Source organism: Cygnus olor, chromosome 10 (genome assembly GCF_009769625.2).
Source record: "Cygnus olor isolate bCygOlo1 chromosome 10, bCygOlo1.pri.v2, whole genome shotgun sequence".
Lineage (NCBI taxonomy): Eukaryota > Metazoa > Chordata > Aves > Anseriformes > Anatidae > Cygnus > Cygnus olor.
In genome coordinates, this window is record NC_049178.1 from 4910100 (window position 1) to 4933599 (window position 23500).

Genomic DNA, 23500 nt, shown 5'->3' on the forward strand with positions numbered 1-23500 from the left:
AAATTACCTTCTATTTCGGCTAGAATTGCTGCTGCATATGACAATAGAAAAAAAAGAGCAGAATGGATGTTGATCTGAGCAAATGTTTGTGAAAAGACCTTGAATAAGGGCATGTTTCAAAAGATGCTTCTCTATAACCCAACAGAAGGTGTATTTCATTACTTGTGCAGATCCTGTTCCTGCAGTGGAACAGTTGCCTTAATTCTGTAATGAATTTTGGTACTTATATTTATTATTCTGCCTCTGTATTTTGCCACATTTTTTCTAGAGTTCCCTAATTGCAGCTATTCTTGCATAATACTTGAGACGAAAGAGAATAAATCGCTGAACCTTGTTTGATACATTAAAATAGACTGAGTTAAAGTTCATTCATTTAGCAGATTTTTCCAAATATCAAACTACCAATTTATTAAACTGCAGAGATATTAGGGCTTCATTTAATATTGAATACTTTAAATACAACTATTGACATTCAGACATGTAATTCAGACATATAAAACTGACAGAGGACAATAATACTTTGCATTTAGTTAGTGTATTATATCCAGAGTTTACAAGCATCATGCAGTCACCTTAACTGTCACATTGTTACTGTAGGTCTTGTCATATTCACTTTACAAAATAGGCACATGTGGCACAGAGAGACTCTAAGTAGCTCAAGATCCATAATTATTAACACAGAATTCAGAATTTTTCCTACAACCATTAAACAACCATTTTTTTTTCTGAAGTAATAAACACATTACACAGAACATCCCTTTAACTTTTCCCAACAAACTCTTGACAGTGCTCAGTTAAAACAGCTCCAGTTCCATCAGACCTTTGTTGTGAAGCTAACTGAGCAATTTCTGAAGCAAGCTAATATTCAGGATGTGATAAATTTATGAACACAGCAAAATGACAGCGAGAGGATATTCTTTGTACATTAAACCCTTAGGATGCCCCAATCATCCCCAAACTTATGGAAAAATGCATACATAAACTCACCATTATATGCAAACATGACTTCAGCTGCTGAAGTTTCTGGTTCTGGGATTTCTTCTTAAAACTAACAGTGTAAAGGTACTCCCATAGCAATTTTGCCCCAAAGGTCAGACACTGTTTGCCCAAAATGTTTCTCTCAGCTCCATCCCAGAAGAATAAGAATGAATGCTTTCCTGGAGTGCCACAAACCTGGTAGCATGTGGTCTTGACATACTCGACTAATATAGGGCCAGACATCTCCTTGGCCTCAATTCTCCTTCTCTCTCCCCAGTCCATAGACTCACTTATTTTGGTGTAACTGTTCTGTTAAATTGTCAGCTTCCTGATAAGTTAGCTCATGTAACATATTTCACTACGTACTTTGCTAAGGAACTACATTTTTCTCCCTTGATTGGGAAGTACCCTATACCTCACTGCACGTAGGGAGAGGGGATTGATTGCTGCTATATAAAAGGGCACGTCTGCTTTTGAGAATTAGTGTTCATACTTAGAAACAGTTAAATCAATGGCTGAGCAAAGGAAAGCCTGGAGCTGGTAGAGTGAAATGTATCTGCAAACACCTCTGCCAGTGCCGTCTTCCAATCTTTCCAAAGAAGCTCTTTTCACAGATGCGTGCCGTTGAAGTTCTGGATGAGACCCTGAGCAACCTGATGTAATGTCAATGCTAGCACAGCTTTGAGTTGTAGGTTGTATTTAGATGTCTTCCTGAGACTCCTTCCAACCTGAAGTATTAAGTATCATTCTATGCTTCTCCTGAAATATTTAACAGCATTTACAGCATGACTTATAATATGCAATTAAATATAAAGGATAGAAAGGGTTAAAAATACTTCATGTATTTTATTTCCTGTTTTGCAAGCTTGAGTTGTTGCTCATGACTCTGCCTCATTATAGTCAGAAGAGTTTGCCTATTGTAAGACAAAGATATATATGAACTGGTATTGCCACTGCAAGCTTAGGCTATTTGCCAAGGCATAGGAAGAAGAAAATACATGTAGTCCAGAATTAACTGCATTCTGTAAGTTCAGAGGCAACAGCCTATCCTTCTTGAATAGTGATACTATGATGAGTTTGGAAAGTCTTAGCAAAATGTCTAGGACATAAAAATACTACTCTTTCCAGTGAAGTTGACAGTTACTGGTGTAAATGAAGCAAGCATGATATTAAAGAGAAACGGTATGTTACAATATGGCTTTCCAAAAAGTGTATGATTTGAAGGAAGATATAAATAAATAGGTCAGATTTTTCAAACAGTAGAATGTTCTTTTTTGGCTATGCAAAGTACCTCTTCCTGCAGAAGATCTCTCTTCTCAAGCAGTGTGCTCCCATGTTTAAAACAGTAAGCTAAATGAGAAAAAAAATTCTTGACCAATCACAGAAACCACATTCTATTTCTGCCTTTTCCTTAGCTGAATAATTTATAATCACTGAAGATCTCTTTTCATATCTCCAGTTTTGTTCTACGTGATGAAAGAGAGAATCTCAAATTGTAAAATATGTACAATAGTGTAACAGTTCTGAGATTGACCCCTGAGTTTTTCAGATTCCTGGTTGGAATTAGGTCTTCTTCAAATGTGTTAAAGGTGTTGTATGCACATTTCCCACTTGTACAAAGACTTCTTTTATAAATTACAGTTTTCCAAAGCCTTCTACTTTATCCATGCCTCACTTTTATCCAGCCTTTGAAAATGGAACGTTTTGTTTGATTGAATTTATGAGATGCTTTTTAGCTCAAAATAAATCAGACCATTATCAGGGAATGTGAAGGATCTTTTTGAATGTCTTTTTGAAATTATGGTTACAAAGAGGATACAGGAACGGATTTAAGGTGGAATTCACATAGCCAAGCCATATAGTGACCATGTGTAACTTGGAATATTGTTCATGGGGGTGGAAAGCTATTACCATGTATAATACAAAATAGGGAATCCAGCACAGCATAAAGGCTGCCATTATGACCCCTAACTGCTTAGCTGCTTTCCGCTCCCTGTTCACATGCAGTCTTCGAAGATGGTTTTTGGAACGAGTATGCAGTCTTTGCCAGGTTTTCCTCAGGTAAGTAAGTCCTTTGAAGTCCCTGTTCTCTGTCTTTTCCTGAGGACTGCAGGCTCTTTCAGGGTTAGGACTGGACTCCTCTCCACAAGGTACCTCCTCTGTGAAAGTTTGGCTGTCTGATGCATCACTTAAGTCACTGTCCTGTGAGCAAAGGTCCTCTTCATTTTTGATGTCCTTTGTTACACTCTTCTCTCCTGTTTTATCCAGGCCTGGCTCAGACTGGGCAGTGGTGAGAGGGAAACAGCTCCATTTAAGGACTTTGCTATCACTCCTGCTAACGAAGACTTTTGAAGAGCTGTCAGGATCACTGAAATGAAGCTTTGCTTCCATATTTTTGGGCTGAGGGGACCTTTGCTTGTCTTTGGGAGGTGTGTTCACATCTAAGATTTGCTTTTGGAGGCAAATATTTTGCTTGTCCTTTGTCTTACCAGGATGTACGCTTTTGCTTTCAGAGAAAGACAAGTATGATCTATTGATTAGCTCTCGGTGTTGGCAGTGCTTTCGAACAGCTCTGAATATTTTGCAGTAGAAACATAACATCAGGATAGAGGGTAGGTAGAAATTGACAAAGGCTGTGAACACTTTGAACCAGTTGACTTCAGAGAATTCAGTTTCACACTTTTCTGTTCTTCTCCTTGTCCCATTACCAGCAAAAACATGCCACCCTAGTATTGGGATGACCCACAAGAAAGACAACAACCAAGCCCCCAAAATCATTACTAATGCTCTCATTTTTGTTCTATACTTGAGATATTTCAGTGGTTGCTGGACTGAACGATAACGGTCTATGCATAATATGAAGAGATTGAAAATAGATGCAGTACTGGCCACATAATCCATTGACAGCCAGAACAAACAGGCTGTTACACCCAGGGTCCACCCACTGCTGCTTAGGAGATAAACAATATTAAGGGGCATAACAGCTGCACCAACTATAAGATCTGCAATAGAGAGGCTGACAATGTATAAATTGCCAACTGTTTGCAGCTTCTTTTCAGTTTTCACAGCACATAGTACTAATATATTCATGACAACAGTGATCAGTGAAATGCTACCCAGAAGCAGACCTAGGAGAGCTGAGTGAGTGTTAGTCAAGTTCTCTGTTGCGTTTTTTGTCATCTTTTGCTCAAGTACAGAGAATTAAAATCAGAGAAGGTGCCCAGGCCTTGGAAATTCAATCTTGGTTTACACTCCTGGATGAAAACTTGTTGGGTTGCTTTGTGACTTTTATTTCCGGAACTACGGAAAAGAAAAGAAATATGCTCAGTCACTGTAGTCCCAAAATAAATTAATAAAACTAATCTGTCCTTCAGCTTATCAATTTCCCTTTTAGGATTTCCCTAAATAATGCATTTTTACATCATTCTACATAGGAGTAATATCAAATGTGAAATGTCATGGATCTTCTATGAAAAGTATTGAAGCAATTTCCATGAACCAATCCAAAAATGTTTGCAGAGGTACTCCTTGGGGCTCCTTGTAATTCTGACCCTGGAATTTGGAGAAGAAATTTCAGTCCTCATTGTTTGAGTTTCTTATTAAATAGATGATCATGAACCATAACATAAACTACATACTGGCAAACCAATTTAAAGTGTCTTAATAAAAAAACTTACGATCATATTTTGTACTAAATAGTTTGAAACGAAACAGTGATTATTTACAAACTATATCTAATAGTTTGAATATAGCAGTTGGATTTGGTATTCCAAACAGTAAAAAAAGCTCCGGTCAGTATACACCTCTGGCTGATACAGAGAGTCACAAATAACTCCTAAGGCCGTAGCTAGTGCCTATGTTTTCATTGGTAGGTTGTTGCTAAAATTATATGTAACAAGTAATCTCTTTCTACCCAATTTAGGCTTACATATATTCAAACCCTTAAAGATGGGCATATATTTTATTTCAAATACAAATTAATACAATTTCAGGGAAAAAAAAAATACAACGGGATTTTTTTGATTAATAAGCATCTAGCAAACTCTCAAATGTATATCAATCTATGGTTGATATACAACCTGAATATATTGATATACGCTGAAGATTAGGAGTCATTCAAGTGCCTAGGAAACATACACAAGAGCTGTTGTTCATTAAGTTGGAGAAGCCAGATTATTTGTGCATGCTTGCTGTTGCTGTTTGCCATATCAAATTTGAAATTAAACTGGAAGTAGGAGGAGATGAGGCTGGACATATAGCAAACCTTCACTTTATGCCTAAGTATCTTTTTTTGATAATTTGTCTTTAATAAATGAGCTACTTTTATTTGCTTAAACTTTGGCACAAGACATGTACAGAGCCTTCAGAGTTAAAATTCATTTAAATCTTCTATATTGCCACGATTAGAGTGTTTCAAAATTCCAGTACATGTGCTGCAGTAGAAAAAAAAGGAAAACTTATTAAACATCCACCATGACATACACAAAACCTATTTCACAGAGGATCACATTTGTGCAACTAATCTCGCTTTCTAGTGGCATTTATTTCTACATACTATTTGGCAGGTGTTATCAGAGTGACAGATTTCATTTTTACAGACACAGTGGTGTGTAGCTTTATGTTGACTTGATCTACATAGGGAAACAATATAGGTTCATACTTCATTTATGGCTTCTCAATAGAGATTTCTATGGAGATCATAGGCCTTAATTATAAAGCATATTACTTCTATTTTCTAACACAAGCATAGTAACTCAAATATTGGCAATAAAATGGGAAAGAGTAGAAGGAAAAGAAAGTGAGGGAGTATAGAGAAAAGTACCTTTTTGAAGCTGAGTAGATATACTCTTCTGTTATCTAGATATTCTCGATGCCTTTGATATCTTCTACTTCCCAGCTGCTAACTTTGTGAATTGATCTAAAGTTCAAAGGAGAATTAACAACATTTTAAGTCTTGGAGCATATGATCAGTTGACCAATTCTATCTCCAAGATATATAAGAAAATCATCTGTAAGAGTGATAAATATTTTCTGCCATTTTTCTCTTAAAGTGTTTGTCCAAGTCTATGTTTTGGTATATCTCTTAAAGCAATGAGGAAAGAAATTGAGATTTTAGACATATTGGCTCACAATATTCGTACAGCTAACAGTGATAGATATTTATTAGATTTCTCATATTTGTTAATCCAAATATCAATATCTGTAATTACTGTTTATTATTAATAATAATATTGACCAAAGTATTAATATTATTACTCAAAACAATGCAGTGCAATGCATTATTCAATGTTAATTTCATGCTAGCTTTATCTCATTCTTATTCTAGCAATCAAAGATGGAGCTGCAATGTTTGCATGCTTTCTTATGAGAGATCAAATTCCTTGTTCCTTAAGTTTTACCCATAAAGGCCTGGTATTATGAAAAAGGAGGTGTGCTTCGTCGCAGTAGCACGTATAGGCAAGGGAAATATGTACGCTGTGGAGGATGAGCTCAAGAGCTCTGTTCTGTAATTCTGTATTCTGTACAGCCTTTGCGTTCTGTTGTGTACAGTTCTTCAGTGATGGCTAGCGTCAGAAGATCAGAGAGGCCACAAGCACATCCTGTTTGAGAAAGGGAACAGATATCACTTTACATGGCTTAAACCAACGTCTGGTGGCAGGCAATGGTTATATCCCAGTCTGTTATTGTTGTTCTTTTGACAGCTATACAGTGTAATCTCTCTGCTGACGTACATAGGGTATGGTCAAGTCAGGAGGTTGATATCAGCTGCCTCAAGTCAATAAGAAATTATTGATCTTCCTTTCCTCATATTTCAATTAAATGTACAAAATAAAGGGAGAGACGGCAACCTTAACTGAGTCTTCAGCTGAAAGAATAACAGCAAAGAAAGGTACCTGATAGACAGCTCTCCACAATTACTTATCAACTGCTTATGGAATGAATCAGATTATTTATTACAATAGATGGTGCTGACTGCTTTCCAAAGTGTCTCTGTAGCACTGCTGGTAAGGTTGACATAAGGGTAGGGTTTATGAAACAGCCAGCAGAACTTGTTCAGGTCTTGTTTTAGGAGGACTTTTGTTCCAAAGAAGGCACGAAGTTCCAGTTTTTCAACTCTTACTCCACTCTTGATCTTTAGTTAAGTGACAAAGTCTGCTTACTTTGCTGTTTTGGAGGAGTGAGAATGTCAAGTGTTGTCCTCATACAGGCTATAAAAATCCAATAATTACGTGCAAATCATCTGACACTGCTAAGAACAAAGAAAATACAGAATAATGTTTGCCCTTTTCAAAATGGACATGCCAACAGGTACTCAATATTCATAATAATTCTCTGTCTGATAATGTAATTTTCATTACAATGGCATTTGAGCAGTTCAAAGTCCCTGTTGGATTTTATGTTCTGTACTTCATAGAGACTTGGCCATGCACTATTAAATTTTGAAGTGACATTGAGGAACAGGTCACAGTGATCTGCTCAACATCATACAGGAATGTTAGAGCTAAAAACAGCCAAAGCTCCCTGGCTCTCCAAACAGTGTCCTAACTAGTATACTGTTGTGTATGTTTGTCTTGTTTTTGTCTAGATGTTGTGTCTGAATTCATTCAGACACCCTAGGCAAGCAATACTGATTTAGAAATTAAATGCCTGTTTTTTAGACTTTAAACCAGTGCAAGCAACTTAATCTATTTTTGATCTCTGTTGTAATAAGGCCATTTACGTGACAGGAACTAATATAACTGAAGTGGGACCATACCCAGTAACAAATGGGTTGATTAATCACTAGAGAGGGATGTCAAGGAGCTCCGACCCTTGTAACACAGTCTTGCCCACTGAGCTTACATTGAATTGCTACATGATTGCCAGTTTTTGCTAGAATTGGCACATTTTGCCCTGCAGCTTTGTCCACTGGAAGGTACTGGGAAAATAATATACCCTGCTCCGTATTATGTAATCCACTGATCACCCCTTCTGGACTCTAGGGAAGACTATAATCAACAAACTTTTTTCTTAAACTTCCTACCATCATCAATAGTGGTGATGTTAGCATTGTCAGCGTTCAGCGATGGTGAGAGCACTGCGATTTGGAATACCAACTTCTGGCTCTTTACTGGAGGCACACACCATTTTGTAGTGGCCATAGGCTGTTTGTGGTTTATGTACCCCTGTTCAGCAGAACTTAATTCCTTATCTAGAACTCAATAGAGGAGCTACAAGAATACCAAGTAAATGTGTTTTAATACTTGGGTGTCTTAACTCATTACACTGGGCCAAAGCTCACTAATAAATAACAGATTTTAAAGAAAAAAATAATAAAAATATCAGTCTAATATCTTGGATAGCTCTTTGGAATTTCTAAACCCTGACCTCACTATGAAAGTACTTTGTTCACTTTTACTGTCTTTAAAGTGGTTTTTTTTTCTGCGTGGAAAACCAGCAATTGAGATTTGCTTGTTATTGTATCACTGTGGTAATTCTGAGGAAGAGTCTACTGGGAGATGCTAAGTAGTTGCTTGACTCGTTAGGGCAGGTGCAACCTATTAAGCCCTGACTAAGCAGGATAAAGTTTCTACAAACAGATGCTAGCATATTTCTTATAAGAGAGTTTTAGAGAAGTTCTATCTACAACAGGGAAAGGATAAGCTAGAATAAAATTCTTATTCATCACCTTGTTTTTTCTAAGTTCAAGGCAGGAGGTAGGGTCAGATTTCACATGGACCATGTTGTATTTAAGAAACATATTTGTTTCTAGTGACTTTTTAAAAATTATTCTTTGTGCGTTAAAAGCATTAACACACTTGAGGTTGATAAACTTTCTTCTCAAAGACTTTTTTATTTCTCTGTTAGATAAAGCTTTCTGAGGTAGTCACCCTATATGCATACTGAGTACACAGATGCTTTCTCTGACAATTACAAAGAATTACCTTGATATTAGTGTAGTTTTATCTCTTTTGTTCTTTGTTTTTAACTTTTTCTCCCCTTATTTTGCAGGAAGTAAGCAGTGCAGTGATTCACGTTCAATCCATTTTTGGCAATTCTCTAGTTTAGAATAGCTGGTTGTGATTACATGAGATGGCCTAGAGTTTTGTTGATACACTTGGTCTATGAAATATATATTGCATCTATGCATATGTAGATGTCTGGTTCTTATTAATGCTAAAGCCTTTGCAGGATGATTAATTGATTATGACTGTTGTTAAGTTACTCCAGTGGCTTACATCTCTTCGTGTTTAAAAACACATACCATCGTTTTGAATCTCAGTTTCTTACAAGTGACTCTTGATGGAATGAAAAGCCTCCTTGGCTACAGCAGTCAATGGTATTCTCAGTTTAGTATTTTCCAAATACCTGCACAAAATGGTAGTTGAGTTTACAAGATGCATCCAACTCCCTTTAGATTTATCTTTGGTTGTAGTGACCTGTCTGATCTACCTAGAGAAAGAAATGCTTCAGAATATACTTCTTATTTGGCTACTCTAGCATATTTTGTTATTGCTGGCCTTTTACCTGCAAGATGCACAGCATTTTTCCATTCGGATGACCTAGTGCCTCAGCCCAGGAAGAGACAGATTAGTCCAGAAAAGTATCTGCCACTATTAAAGGAAAGAATGGACTGTGTCTACATTTAATTTGTCTCTTGTATTTAGTCTGAAATGAAGACACAGCATAATTTATAGCCTTAATGTCAGGACCAGTCAAATTTGGACCCGAGGGAACAGCATGAAGCTACAACAGGGGAGACTCAGGTTGGGTATTATGAAAAGACTCCTCACCGAGAGGGTGGTTGGGCACTGGCACAGGCTCTCCAAGACAGTGGTCACAGCACTGAGCCTGCCAGAGTTCAAGAAGCATTTGGACAATGCTCTCGGACATAGGGTTTCATTCTTGTGTGGTCCTGTGTGGAGCCAGAAGTTGGACTCGATGGTTGTTATGGGTCCCTTCTAATTCAGGATATTCTGTGATTCACTGAAACTTTACCAGTCCTCCCAAATGGTCCCATTCTCCCTACAGACTTTTTTTTTTTTTTTTTAATAAAGGTAGTGACAATTAAAAGTGAATCTTTCATTATGTGAACCAGCAAGACAGACTGCCATAAATATTTTCATTCCATATCTAAGTTATGACTCTTGCTTTCCACAAAAGATTTGCACATCTGGCTGTCAGTTTTGCATAACCTTGTATTGCATGCATTTGTTGCCAGAGGGTTTGCAGTGGCTCTTTATGTAAATGATGTCTTGGGAAAAAGACGAAGGCACAACTAAAGTAGCAGATGGATGCGACTGCAGCTGTGCTGAAGCTGCTTTACTGCTTAGAAAGCAGAGAGAAAAGTGCTGTCAGTTGTCAGATCTGTGATCTGAATATTGATCCCAGTAGTCAGACACCCTGGGAAACGGTGCAGGCCTTTAGCGTGTCACTGGTTAGTGGTGAAAGGGAGGGCAAATACAAGCAGACTGCTTCTGAGACCTCCGCAACTTCACTTCTGAAGAGATGGACTGGTCCAATGTTGTAACTATTACATTTCTCCTTCTCTTCCTGGTTCAGTCATCTCTTGCCTGTTCAATGCAGTAAATGGGTTGCGTAATACCAGACCAAGAACCAAGTGGGATAGAAGGAGTAAGGCAGCTACTTCCATGCTCCTGAGATACATTTATTCAAGTATCCCTAGGAATGCACGTGACAACTGATTTGTAAACTACAGCAACTGCAGGCTCCTGGAACTCATGCATCCATTTGTTCTGAACGTACAGTACACTGTGAAGAGTCCTCTCATGCTTGGTGCAGTGAGTGGAACACCACTTAATGCAGTATTGCAGGGGGACTAGTGTGAGGTCGTCGCTTCTGCCCTGTTATACAGGAACTATATGGCTTACTCGTGGTCTGGTCTGTGATGTCAGATTTATCCTTATTCCTCTAACTTGGATAGAGATATTCTAAGGATAGCAAGCAGACCCTAAGAACAACAAAAAGACAGAGTTCAGAGCATATCTTGAAGGGAACTTTGAACTTTTAAGTAACTTTGAACTCTTTGGGGGGGGGGGGGGGGGGGGAAGTATTATTAGGGTATGGACTATCAGGATCGCAAATAAATACTTCTGCTTTTACTTGATTGAATAATGCATCACCTAAGGAAACAAAGTGTAATATTGCCTCAGAGCAAGAGGATGTTTGGGCAGGCTAAAAGGGGTTTGAAAATATAAGTCATGTTCCACTTACATCTTGTAGGTGATGCTTGACTTGATTGTACTTGATGTTTTCAGGTTTTAGTTTCTCTAGAATCAGTGCAGTTGCTTCTGCAGCCACTTGCATCAATTAAATTGGCAGCCTATATTGGCAGCTGCTGTCAGCCCAGATTTTTCTGATTGCTGTTCCTTATACTTTCATTTGGCTGAGGGTAGTGGCTTCACTAGATATGAAACTGAAACTACTACAGTTCTAGCTCTCTGCCAGCAAAAAGTTTAGACTTCCGTAGCCTTCTGAAATAGTCAAAGTTTTAGCACAAATCTCTGTGTACAGCCATGATATCCTTAATTCCATCCATCCATCCCAAGTCCTTAGCTTTTGTAATGAGAACAGAACTGTGTAAGGAAATGGGGTGTGTGAATCCACGTGTCACCACAGTGCTGTCTGAGCTCAAATCTTGATTACAGGGCTGTACCATGTCTGCCTGTGAAAAGTCTTGTCTCCCCTTTAGAAATAACTCTCTCTATTGGTGATTTGACCATGCCCTCCTAAGGCCTTTACTGTTGTACTGTTCTCTTCACTGGATTAAGAATACTGAACTGGATCCTATTTTTAATCTTCCTCTTGTTTTGTTGTCTGCTAACCTTGAGTAATTACAAAGTGTGCACGTTGCTGTTAAACTTCTGGGGGTGGGTAGGAGGGAGACAGGAAAGGAAGGCTCAGCTTTTAATTTTATGCAGTGAGAACAAACATGCTTAATTTACCACTAACACATTGCTCAGGGGTCATTAAAAGTACTGTTATATCATTAATATAAAACTTTGCTATTTAAACAAACAACTTCCCCCTGCCCTCCAAAACAAACAAAAAAACCTGCAGACAATTCTGATCAGAATACTACAGCAGTGCGCTTATATGGGGAAATCTCTTGCAAAAGAAATAGTCTGAAATAAATCAAATCCAACCCAATTATTTAACCTAGATTGCTGCTCATTTTGTCCTTTACAACTGGATCTTGTCTTTGTGCTCTTTGGCATTGCCAAGCACAACAGCTTGGTCTCCAAACCTGGACTTACGCTGAAAGGGCCAGCTCTTGTGCAAAGACTAATCACAAAAATACTCTTGTGGAGGTTCTTGCTGTCATTTGTGTAATTAGAACTGTAAAAGCTCTTTTCCTTGAGACATGAGAATCTCTCCTGGAATAACCCCCCCCCTCCCCCCTGTGTTCCTGTATATCTGTGTTCTAGATCTACTTTGATAAAGTAAATTACTTTATCTCCCCAGATGACCAAAAAAAAAAGTGTTTTTACAGTATGGTTCAGATATGATGAACCGTATGTGAATCCAGAAGTGTATGTTTCCAGTATACAAGAAAAACAAACAAGCTCCTAATGCTAAGAAAGTGATAGTTGGAAGGCATGTGCTTGGAGCAGTGGCAATCTAAGTGTCAGAAATGGAAACCAAATCCAAAATACTTGTGTTAGTTCAAGGAAGTGTTCACGTAACCAATAATATGCAATATATAGCAAAGTATCAAGTCTTTTCTCAAAGACGACAGTAGGCAAGTTCTCCCTTACTACATAAGTAAGGTATACACCCAAAAAGTGAAGCTTAATGTACGTCTAGAATACTTTCCTGTGTGGAGAAATCCTTGTGTGAACAGAAGATACTGGCAATAGTAGCATTCAATTGTATAAAGATAAAACTTATGCATTTCCTAATTTCCACAGATAGCATACAATTGAATGCTAATTAGTGCTTTATTGTAAGTATGAGGAGTCCCTACCAGAACAAGAAGCTAAATAACAAAACCTAGGATTTCAATTTAGGATTGATTCTTTGAAAGCATGATTTCTCCATGCAAAATTAAGGACAGAGCATCTATGTCCTTGCTACACTGGAGTTTGTATATTCTTATTCATATTCTGCTTATCTGAATTTTCATATTTTCAGTACTGATGTGTATATATAACCATGTTTTGTAATGCACAGAGACATATTTCAATATCTGAAAACAGAGGAAGAGTATAAGAGTATCTTCCCATGTATTTCTATATATCTTGCTTTGTGCCAAAGCCATGATATTCTCCTCTTTCAGTCTTCTACCTTCACGTTTCCTGAGCTTCACCAGGTTTTTTGTGATCCTTCCTCTACTCTTTCACAGGAAGGGGGGAAATAAGCAATAGCTGACCTGCATGAGTAATGAGAACTACAGGAATAGTATCAGGAAATAATTATTAAATATCTCCTGGTATTCAACCACTGACAGGACCTTGGCTAGGAAAACACTACTTATTTAAAAAGAAAAAAAAAAAAGAAAAAGAAAAAAGTCTGGAGACCCTGAATTTTCAGGAATACAGTTATTCCTCATTCTGCAGGCTCATTATTTACCAGCAGAACCAGTGAATACAGTGGCTTCTGTGCTGCTTGTTTAGGAACATTCTGAAAACCCATTAGGAAAAGGAAAGATAAATGAACATTGTAGCTGCTTAACTAAAAATAAAGGGTTGGGGAAACCCAAGCACACCAATGTTCTTTGGAGGACGGGTTCCTGAATTGACAAATGGAAGAATGAATTCCATGCATGGCACGTAAAATTGAAAGAGATCAAGCTATGTTTAACATATTAGTCATCTTAAATATCTAAATTCTGAGATAGTAGATTCATATCATTTGATTCAGTAGATAAAGCACATGAGCAAATACCCAACGAGTAACCTAAAAAACTCATTTAATCTGCTTGCAGTCAATATCTTGCTATATGCGGCTAGGTTATTACTAGAATCTATTCAACCTAAGAAAGCAACTAAAATTTCCTCTTTGATATATTAAAATTTAAAATGAAGCCCATCTGGAGAGTCCTCAACAAAATTGTGCAGTTCTATCCATTTGAAAGTTGCCTTTTTTTTTTTTTTAAGGTTGTTGTTAATTGACAGGACCACTGTAATTTGAACTGAGAAATATGGAGATTGAAGTAGTCTTTCATATACAGTGTACTTAGTAGAGTCAATATTTGTAGATGTGGATCTCAAATATCCTGTTTTAACTTCCTATAGTGCGACCTAAGCACAGATGAGCTGAATGTGTGGCTCAGTAGCTTTCAGGCACTGGCCACATGAAGTGAGACTTGGGAAACCACTGGAAGTCTGGATGCTCCTATCTTATCCTGTCCCCAGCTGTATGATGCCGCTGTCTTCTGATGACTGACCATTCAATTCTATGTACTACAACTGAACCTTCCTAACTATAAGTTGATGTATACATGTGTTCAGCAGTCTAATCAACATTTAAACATTTTTCTTGATACTATTGTACTACGAAATGTATTTTTTTTCTCATGAAGAAATATATTTTAATGTCTGCATATCTTAACCTGAATTTATCAAGAGATAGATGCATGTACCCTTTTTTCCACTGTTTTCACTGCCACTCCTGATCAACCCTCTTTAGCGGTGGGCCTATATTTCATTATGAGCATTAAAAACAAAAATTTAATATTTATTTCCTGACACTATTCCTGTAGTTCTCATTACTCATACAGGCCAGCTAAAAAAAGACAGAAATATTCCAAAGTACTTTCTGGTCTTTCAAAACATAAGCTCAGAATTCTATTTAACTCTTCTTCCAGTAACTCAACATTTCAGTTTAAGTCTTAAACATCAGTTTTTCCATGAGGAAAGACCTGATCTTTCTTCTGTGGTTGTTTCTCCCATGTATGGGTTATTTTTGCCCACAGATTGCGGGTGAGTTGGGGGGTGGAAAGACCATCGCGCGTGGAATCCTACAGCTTCCAGATACAGCTTTAATTAGTCTTTCTAGCCTAAACACATTGCTGGAGTAGTCCAGTTCAACACAAAGACCTGTATCAAAGTGATCACTTAATGGCAACAGCACTGAAACACTGGTTTAAGTTCTGCAGTGCTGGAGAAGTCTCATCAGCTAAGTGCTCTCTATTCCACTGCCTATCTGTAAAGACTTGCTATAGGAGTGAAAACTAATAACTCTAATAACCGTTAATAAGTGTTGCAATAGAGGAAAACTCCTTTGTGTTTTGATGTAGTAAACAAAATGACTAACCAACCGTAAAATTTCTCATGGATGAGGGGAGTTTTCCAATGCTGTTGTGCCTTTAAAGCTGAGTAGCCACAGCAGTGCCTTCTCACCTTCTGGGAATCTGTTCTATTCTTGGAATACAGTAAACCAACTTGCCAAACCAGGACATCTTTCATACAGGGACAGCCAAACATTTTTAGAGTTCCTGGATTACCCCTTGTGTTTCTTATTCCAACCCTTGACTGACTGTGAAACTGGCTGATTTTAATCTTTCTGCATCAGAAATATGGTTAACCACTTTTTAATATCAACCAGTCTCTCAAATGAGATCTATTTCCAAGTGACTCAGTGACTCATTATTGGAGAAGTACTAGCCAAAAAAACAACCCAAATATATAAAACAGAGTTTGTCCTTTAGATGTTGAGGTTGTATAACCTGATAACCTATCTGCTGTTTGCAGTTTTATGGTTTCCGATAGAAAGAATTGGGTTTGAATTAAAGAAGCTTCATTGTCTGATAGAGAATGCTGGTCGCTTGTGACGCCTGATAGACTCATCTATGAATAAACTTCTCTGAAATCTGAGGAAACACTAGAAATGTAAAGGAAACTTACTGTTTTACAGAGGAAGTCACTTAACTTCAACAAGGGAGGACTTCTCAGGATCAGATCCTTCAAGATGTCTTCTTTCCTCTCACTCTTAGTGTACCCAGTGAAGAATCCAATGTTGTTCTTTTTCAAGGAAAATCGTAGAGTTCCCCTTTTACCAGAGTTAGTGTCTAGTGTCTGGTCAAGATAAGCACAGATAAGTCCATGATCACACTAATACTGCAATTCATAATAGAAAATGTCTTCATAATACTTTATTATTAGGATTTAAAAAAAAAAAAGCCACAGCAGTAGCCAAAGTAGTAGCCTTTTAACAGGTTTTATAAAAGAGACTGACCGATCCTTTGTGGTCAAAGAAACAGATAAAAATTGCAAATCTTCCTCCTACACTCCGCTCCCCTCCTCACTCTCCTCCCCCCCAAAAAAAGAAAAAAGTTATTGAAGTGCTTATCAATAAGAAATTTATTTGGGAGTTCACCAAAATGACCATAAATTTCAACCCAAGTGAACCTTTGGTACTTTTAAGTTATAAGAAAGATTTCATCACAGAAATGCACAAACTTATCTAGAGACCTTTGTAAGATCCTCGTGGGTATGAGAATATAATGGCTCCTTGTACTGGTAATAAAAGGAAACCTTATTTCTGTAAGTTCTGGTTTCAGCTCGCTTAGGTATGTCAATGTACAACATTCAGATCTCTATTTCAGAATATATACTGAGCTATTAGTCTTTTTAAACATTTGGAAACCTTGCTTTAGTACTATATGAAGGAACTCAGCAATAATCCATTGAATGCGTAGTGTTCCCTTTTTGGGGATGGGGAACATATCTGGTGCAGTGTTCGTCCACCTCCGCCCTCCTCCAGGCAGATGTAATTTGCTCATTGGATTTTAAACAGATGATTAGGATGAGCTGGTGGAGCCGGAGGTCTCGCATAGATAGGGGGCCTGGTGCCTTGCAAATAGCCATAATAAATGGGGAGCAGCTCATCCAAGAAGCCTGACTTGTCTCCGTCAGTCCCGCTCCGTGGCTATATGGGGAGGGCTGGGAGCCGAAGTTAACCATTGCCACGGTACGGGCTGAGAGCGAGTTGTGCCCCTGCCGTAGCCCCGCTTCATTGCCCCTCTCGGGATAGGGTGGACCTGTATGTATTTGAGAAACGTTCCCAGGTCTGTGTGTAAGCTAATGGCTCTAGAACCTTTCCCTGGAAAAGCTTGACGTTTTCAGAAAGGCGTGCGAGTTAACACCCAGGCACATCTCCCTCGTCACTCGCCAACCCAGCCAGCCCTTCCCTGCTCCTCTCCTACGCCCGTTTGTCAGGAGGAGAACTGCTGAAGTGTTTCGGGGCGGCAGGCAGTGCTGCCGCCGAGCCCTGGAGAGCTGGGATGCCCCGGCACCAGCCCCAGCCCCGGCCCCATCCCCATCCCCGGCCCCATCCCCATCCCCATGCCCGGACCGTACAGGGGCGGAGCGGCGCGGTCCAGCCGCGCACAGCTCCCGAGCCCAGGACGCCGCCGGTCTCGGTCTCGGTCCCGGTGCCGGTCCCGGTCCCTGCCCCGCCGCCCAGCCGCCGGGACCCCGCTCGCTCACCGGCCGCGGCCGCTCCCGCTGCTGCCGCTCTTCTCCCAGCTCTCGAAGCCGGTGTCCGCGTTCCTCGGCTGGGCAGGGCGAGGGGTGCGCGCCCCGTCCCGCCCCGCCGGCGCGGAGCCGGCAGCAGCCCTGCCCAGCACCCGGAGGAAGAGCTCGGCTCTGCCCAAGGGCTGGGCTGTCCCTCCTCAGCCCCAGTGCCGCTCGAGGGCGCTGGCAGCCCGCTCCCGTCCCGTCCCGAGCTGAGCTGTCCCGAGCTGAGCTGTCCCGAGCCGAGCTGTCCCGAGCCGAGCTGTCCCGAGCCGAGCTGTCCCGAGCCGAGCCGAGCCGAGCCGAGCCGTGCCGTGCCGTGCAGCCCCGCCGGTGGCGGAGCGTGGCTGGCCGTGCCGAGCACTAAATAGCCCGGGGGCGGGCCCGCCCGGCCCGGCCCGGCCCGGCCCAGCAGGCGGACAGGGGTAGCTGCCAGGACCCCCCCGTCGGCAGGGAGCGGTCGGGGCCGCCGCGGTGGCTGCGCTGGGCCGGGGCTGGGGACCAGCGGGTGGCAACTCCGATGCTGGGCGAGGAAGGTCCCCCGGCGAGGAAGGAGCCGGCCGGCAGCGGGGAGTGCCGCAGTTGTACTGTCACGGCAGAGCGCCAGAAATGTCCCGAAGACCTTCACTGGTAGGTGGCAGCCCCGGTGTGCCGAATATCTGCGGAGATGGAGAGGCCTGGTGTCTGCTCGTGGGGTGAAGAGATGCCTTGATCCGAGATAACGCCAGGAGTTTGTGGAGCATCGGAACTCAAATCCTGGTTTGCCATCGCCCCCGGGCTTGCTTTAGCCACAGGGTCATCAGTTTCCTTCCAAGTGGCTCGGTGCAGGGCAGCCTGCTTTTAGGGGAGCAGTCTGAGATCTGAAATGTTTCCAGTGTCGAACACATTATTGCATACCTCAGCTGAACTGGCTTGTGGTTGTGACTTCTGTATGTCCACTATGTCTGATTTGTATTAAACATGCACACAGTTTTTTTGTTTGTTTTGTTTTGTTTTGTTTTGCAGAAAGCAACTTACCCATTTCCACTCTTTGCTTTAAAATTGTGATTTTTTTCCTTTTTTTTTTTTTTTTTTTTTTCCTTTTTAGAAATAAATTGCACAAAACTGTGTATGGACTTAAAAGCAACATTTTGTTACATCTTGTGTAAGTCATAAAGAATTCATGCACTGATGTTTTTGCAAACAGCATCGTTAGGCACTTAGTAATGTTCTTGTCTGTAGAAGTGCTGAACAGTACAGTTAATTTTGCACGCCCTCCTTCCCCCAGGCCTGTCACCAAAATAGTGCGAAATGCCCATGTTCCTGCCCTCGGCCCTGGGGGACAAGACCATTTGCCCCAAAACACACTACTCTCAGCGCTGAAGTGTAAGCTGATTTCTTGTGCTGCTAGAGGAATCTTTTTGCTCTTGAATAAACTGTCCCATTAAGATTATGACAAAATCATTACTTAACAAATGTGTGCCTGTGTCTTGCTTAAATAGCCTTCTCATGTAGAAATTTGGTCCTGCAGGTCAGAGAGATCCTGTGCAAGGATAGTCAGTGTTAGCATCGGGCAGCAGCTGAATCCTAAGGGGAGGTTTTACACTGGAAAACAGCTTTGCAAGGGACCAAAGTCTTTTCAAACTTGTCATGCTTGTTATAGACTTGAAGAACAGTTTGTGTGCTACCAGCCTATGCCTTACCCATTACCTATTCCAATAATGTTTGATTTTGCTTCTGTGCCAGTTTGAAGTTCAGTCTCCTTTGCTGTTGTTTTGACGTGTTTGTTATATCCAAATAGGCTTGATGTAGGTCCCTTTGGAAAAGCATCAAAAGTTAATAGTGTTTATAACTTTCCTTATAACACCCAGTTGCAATGGTTCTCAGTGATTATTCTACTTGACCTCTTCTATACAAACTTTTTTTTTTCTTCTTCTTTTTTTTTTTTCCCCTGCACTCGAAGCCAGAAAGTCTGTGGAGGCTTAAACTAGGGCTGCAGCATTGCAGCCTCCCCCCAGTAAAGATATCTGTTCTGAACAGTGCTTTAGTAGTTTCCCTTACAATGTTTGGGGCTTTGTGCTGTTGAAGGTAGAAGGTGGCATTTCTATAGAAAGGACCTGAATATAAATTATCCCTTGTTACGTGTAGTGCTGCAGATGAAAACTGAGACTTGGGATGCTGTTGAGCTATGTGCCATGGCTGGGAGTGCAAAGTGCTACAGCTCCCAAGGGGAGGACTTTGGGGCATGTGCCTCTGTTGTGTCATGCTGCATATCTATGTATTTCTTCTGAAGTTGTAGCTCTGAGAAAACTCATATGAGTAAATTTCTTCACAACTCCTTGTTCATGCCATATATTTCAAAAGTAGTAGTATGTGATAGATTCCTCTCCTCTCCTCTCCTCTCCTCTCCTCTCCTCTCCTCTCCTCTCCTCTCCTCTCCTCTCCTCTCATCCCTTCCCTTCTCCACTCTGATTGAAAAATAGCCTATTAAAAGATGAGTTTCAGAATATGGAAAGGTTATTTCAATTTCCACAGGTATCCAAGGGCAGAAGTGAATATTCATAATGTTTGGATTAAGGTTCCACATGGTATGTTTACCTGAAGATGAATAAAATTAGAAGCCTATTTGTTTGTTTATTTATTCATCAAAACAATTTGGTTCTTGAAAATATCCTTGGAAATATGTTCATATTTATATTTAACATGAAAAAACAATGAATTGTGTTTCTTTCTACAGATACGTTTAGATTTAACTTTATCCTCCCTTCAAATGTGCCCCTTTGAGTGCTCTGCTTTAGCCCCTTTAGCTTACGTTTTTCAGGTGACTTAAATTAATACTCATGATACGAGCTTATAGGCTGCTAACACGTGTATTCCCATTTCCAATGTAAGTGAGAAGCTTTTCTTAGAAGACTCGTAAGGACAGTATAAACAGCCTATGGAGACACTCTTCACTGTAAGACTTATATGTCCTCAAGTGTTTATCTTAACTTCAGCATCAGTGCCATTATAAGAAAAACAATGAAGAAACAGCCTTGTTGCATAAGCCCCTTTTTCCATTCCATCCCTCCTATATGCTTACAGTCAGTGCCTGGGCAGACAGAGTAACGTCCATGTGGGTGCGTGCCCTTACTAATGCGTACTCATGCTTAGACCATCCTAGACTAGAAACTTCCGACCATATTCTGCAGTCTTCCCCTCCCTGACAATGCCAACTCAAAGCTGTGTAGACCCAGGCCCTGTGCTTCACTAAGCTTGTAAGAACTGTGAGATTTTTCATTGTTGACTGAAGTTTATCAACAAGGTCAAATTTGTTAGACAGGACTAGAATGGTCAGGCAGACGTTACAGCTGTCTGGAAGTGCAGGCACAAATAAGGGAAAACTCAAACTGTGTAGCATCTATAACATCTATAAATGTTAAAAAAATATATCTATTTTTTAACATCTATAGATGTTAAAAAAAAGGACAAAAAAAAACAACAACCCCCCACTATTAAGTACTAAGCAAATTAAACCAGTCCTTGCTATTTTAATTCCAAAAATACTTATTTCTGAAGATACTTGGCTTTGGATTTAGTGCTTTAACACTTAATCTGCTTCACAAGAGAAATCAGGATTCTCCTATTTTTCCATTTTCCAGCAACAGCATGAATCTCCCTGGAACACTTGTTTTCACATGTTTTGACCCTACTGTGCGTCTGTTCTTGGATTTCAGATCTCTATCATTAACAAGAGAACAGTGATGCTGTAAAGAAATTTGATCTTCATTAGTAAAATAAAATATGTTCAGAAGAAAATTAAGTTTAACAAATAATATTACAGTAGTAATCTGTTCTCTGCTTAAATACCGTTGCTTCCTAGTAATGTTTACAGTATATTTTTTTCAGAAGTTAGCATGTTCTGTATCACTACACGTTTGAATATTCTTCTGGAAAATCCCTTAACTTATCAAGGAGTATCTTGAAGCTGTGCCATCTGTGCTGCAGGAATAACTCTTTCTTTCTGCAGAACTTCACAAACTTTTTGTTATCCCTTGCATTTTTGATGCTACTTATTTTATTGCAATCCCTTTTTGCATACCTTAGGAACAACTGCAGTATAAGTGATCTTATTACAATTCAGAAATATTCTCTTGTTATGTTCCAAGTGATATTACATCAGACAATGTTTTATTGGTAAATAACTCTTATACTGAATTGCTACTGGCAGTACTTAGTGATCGTTCAAGTTTCCTGTGGTTTGGTTAATGGCAAACAACATTCCAATAATTAAAAACTGTCATGGAAGGGTGGTCTAAATTTTTAGAGTTCTTGTCGCTAACTCCTTGCTATTCTGTCAGTATTGTTCTATGGTGTTTTTAGATTTCTGCAAACTCACAATGTCTTCATGAAAACCTATTTACTAGACAAGGAATAAAATGTAGGAGCTGTTATGTAGCTGAAGTTAGTTATTCACCTCTGACTTAGACAATGTGTAGTTTACCCATTGTTGAAATTCAACAACAGGTGAGTTAACCAACTTTTAACTTAACTACTGTGAAGTAAGATAGAAAAATCTGGAGGAGATGCACTGTGTTCTATTTAAATTAAATGTAACAGCCAGGAGATGTGGCTTTTTATTCACAACTGTGCCACGTATCGCCACTGTGTATGGAAAACTCTGTTAACTGATTTGTGCATACCTCCATTGCACAGATGGGTAAAGTTAAAGTTGAGATCAGTAGTGTTTCATATGCTACACTGGGCTTTGATTTGGATTATAACTGGATGAAATTAAAAAGTATTTATGCTGCTCTGTGGAAGAGACATATCTAGGATTTCTATAGAAATATACTGATGATGAAAGAGCTCTGTCAACATCCAGGAATCTGACTAATTTGAATACACTGGTGTTTTTTTTTTCTTTTTTTTTTTTCTTATTTTTTCCTTTTTTTTTTCTGAATTCAAAATCCTGAAGGTTTTGACCATCCTTGATGAGATGCATCACTGTAATAAAGATGAGTCAGCTACATGTAAGAAAAAAATGCTGTCAAGATTCATTTAACTAAGCCAAGTAATTAGAAACAAACACCTATCTGTTACCAAGAGCAAGGACTTGCACATTTCTAATCAGTTTAAATGTTTCCCTTTGTAACCATTGCAATTACAGCTCTGAAATACGATGAGTAATGGATGAGCAGATGCACTTATGCAAAAGCACGAAGTGAAAATATCACAGGTAACAGCAAACTAAAGAAGAGATACTAGACTAAAGCCATTTCCAGATGAGAAAATATTATGGAGGACCTTATGTGTAAACAGACAACTTGGTCAGATATTACAAGAGGTTTTTTTTTTTTTTAATAGATATAAGAAGCTGTAAAGTGTTGTCTGTATCTTGTCTGTGGCACCAGTCAGTAGGTTCTTGTTATCTTGTGAAGCAATTTGCTTGGAAACCCTTGTCATCCTGTTTGTAGTGGGTTGGGGAACTGATAATGAGCTAGACAGGGAGGCTCTTCCCCCTTGGCTTTGATCCAGAGCAGGTGTTTCCTTAGTCATCCTGTAGCTGCTATGAACTGTGAACAGGGAAATCGTAAAAAGCTGTCACTCTGTTTGGTGTTGAGCCTTGAGTCTAGGGTTCTGCCTCAGGATCTACTTACACACCTGTCCAAGCACCTAGCCCCACCGCCATCCTTCTTTCTGGTTTTGGAAAATGTTGTTAACAAGATCAGCTCTGCACCATGCTGGACATGTGCTCCCTTTGCAATGTTTGCTTACTGAATTGTGTCAGCTCTAACGTTAATTAGTCCATCTGTGATTAAGGACCTAGGCATGACTCTCTTAAGGGTGGAAATGTTCTTGTTTGCTTTGTTGGGATAATATTCATCTCCTTCTATTTGAAAGGCAGAGCTCCATTTTACTATGTGCATTTTAACCTGAAATAGAGAAACAGTAAGAGATCGAAATAATGGAAGCTATAGTTAAAACACATTGCTCATTCTTTGTGTCTGTGTGGATGGACTTTAGGCGTAGACATATGAAGCCCAACTTTGGCTTCAAAGGAATCCATTGTTTCAAGTTTGTTGTGCTCTGTGAGTAAGAGC

The 23500-nt window shown here is 39.7% G+C and overlaps 1 protein-coding gene across 4 annotated transcripts; it reads right to left on the reverse strand.

Moving 5' to 3' along the window:
• Window positions 1-429: 429 nt before the first annotated feature.
• HRH1 (histamine receptor H1) lies at window positions 430-18905 on the reverse strand. Of its 4 annotated transcripts, none has more exons than XM_040569039.1 (4): window positions 17412-18905; window positions 6507-6578; window positions 5801-5896; window positions 430-4278 (listed from the first exon to the last, which is right to left on the reverse strand). In XM_040569039.1, exon 4 carries the CDS (start codon window positions 4156-4158, stop codon window positions 2737-2739), a length of 1422 nt encoding a protein of 473 aa, XP_040424973.1. In that variant the 5' UTR covers window positions 4159-4278; window positions 5801-5896; window positions 6507-6578; window positions 17412-18905; the 3' UTR covers window positions 430-2736. The 4 variants fall into 4 exon arrangements, with proteins under 4 accessions (XP_040424973.1, XP_040424974.1, XP_040424976.1 ...); XM_040569040.1 differs by having other exon boundaries at window positions 430-5411; XM_040569042.1 differs by having other exon boundaries at window positions 6378-6578; window positions 17412-17699.
• Between the last annotated feature and the right edge of the window lie 4595 nt (window positions 18906-23500).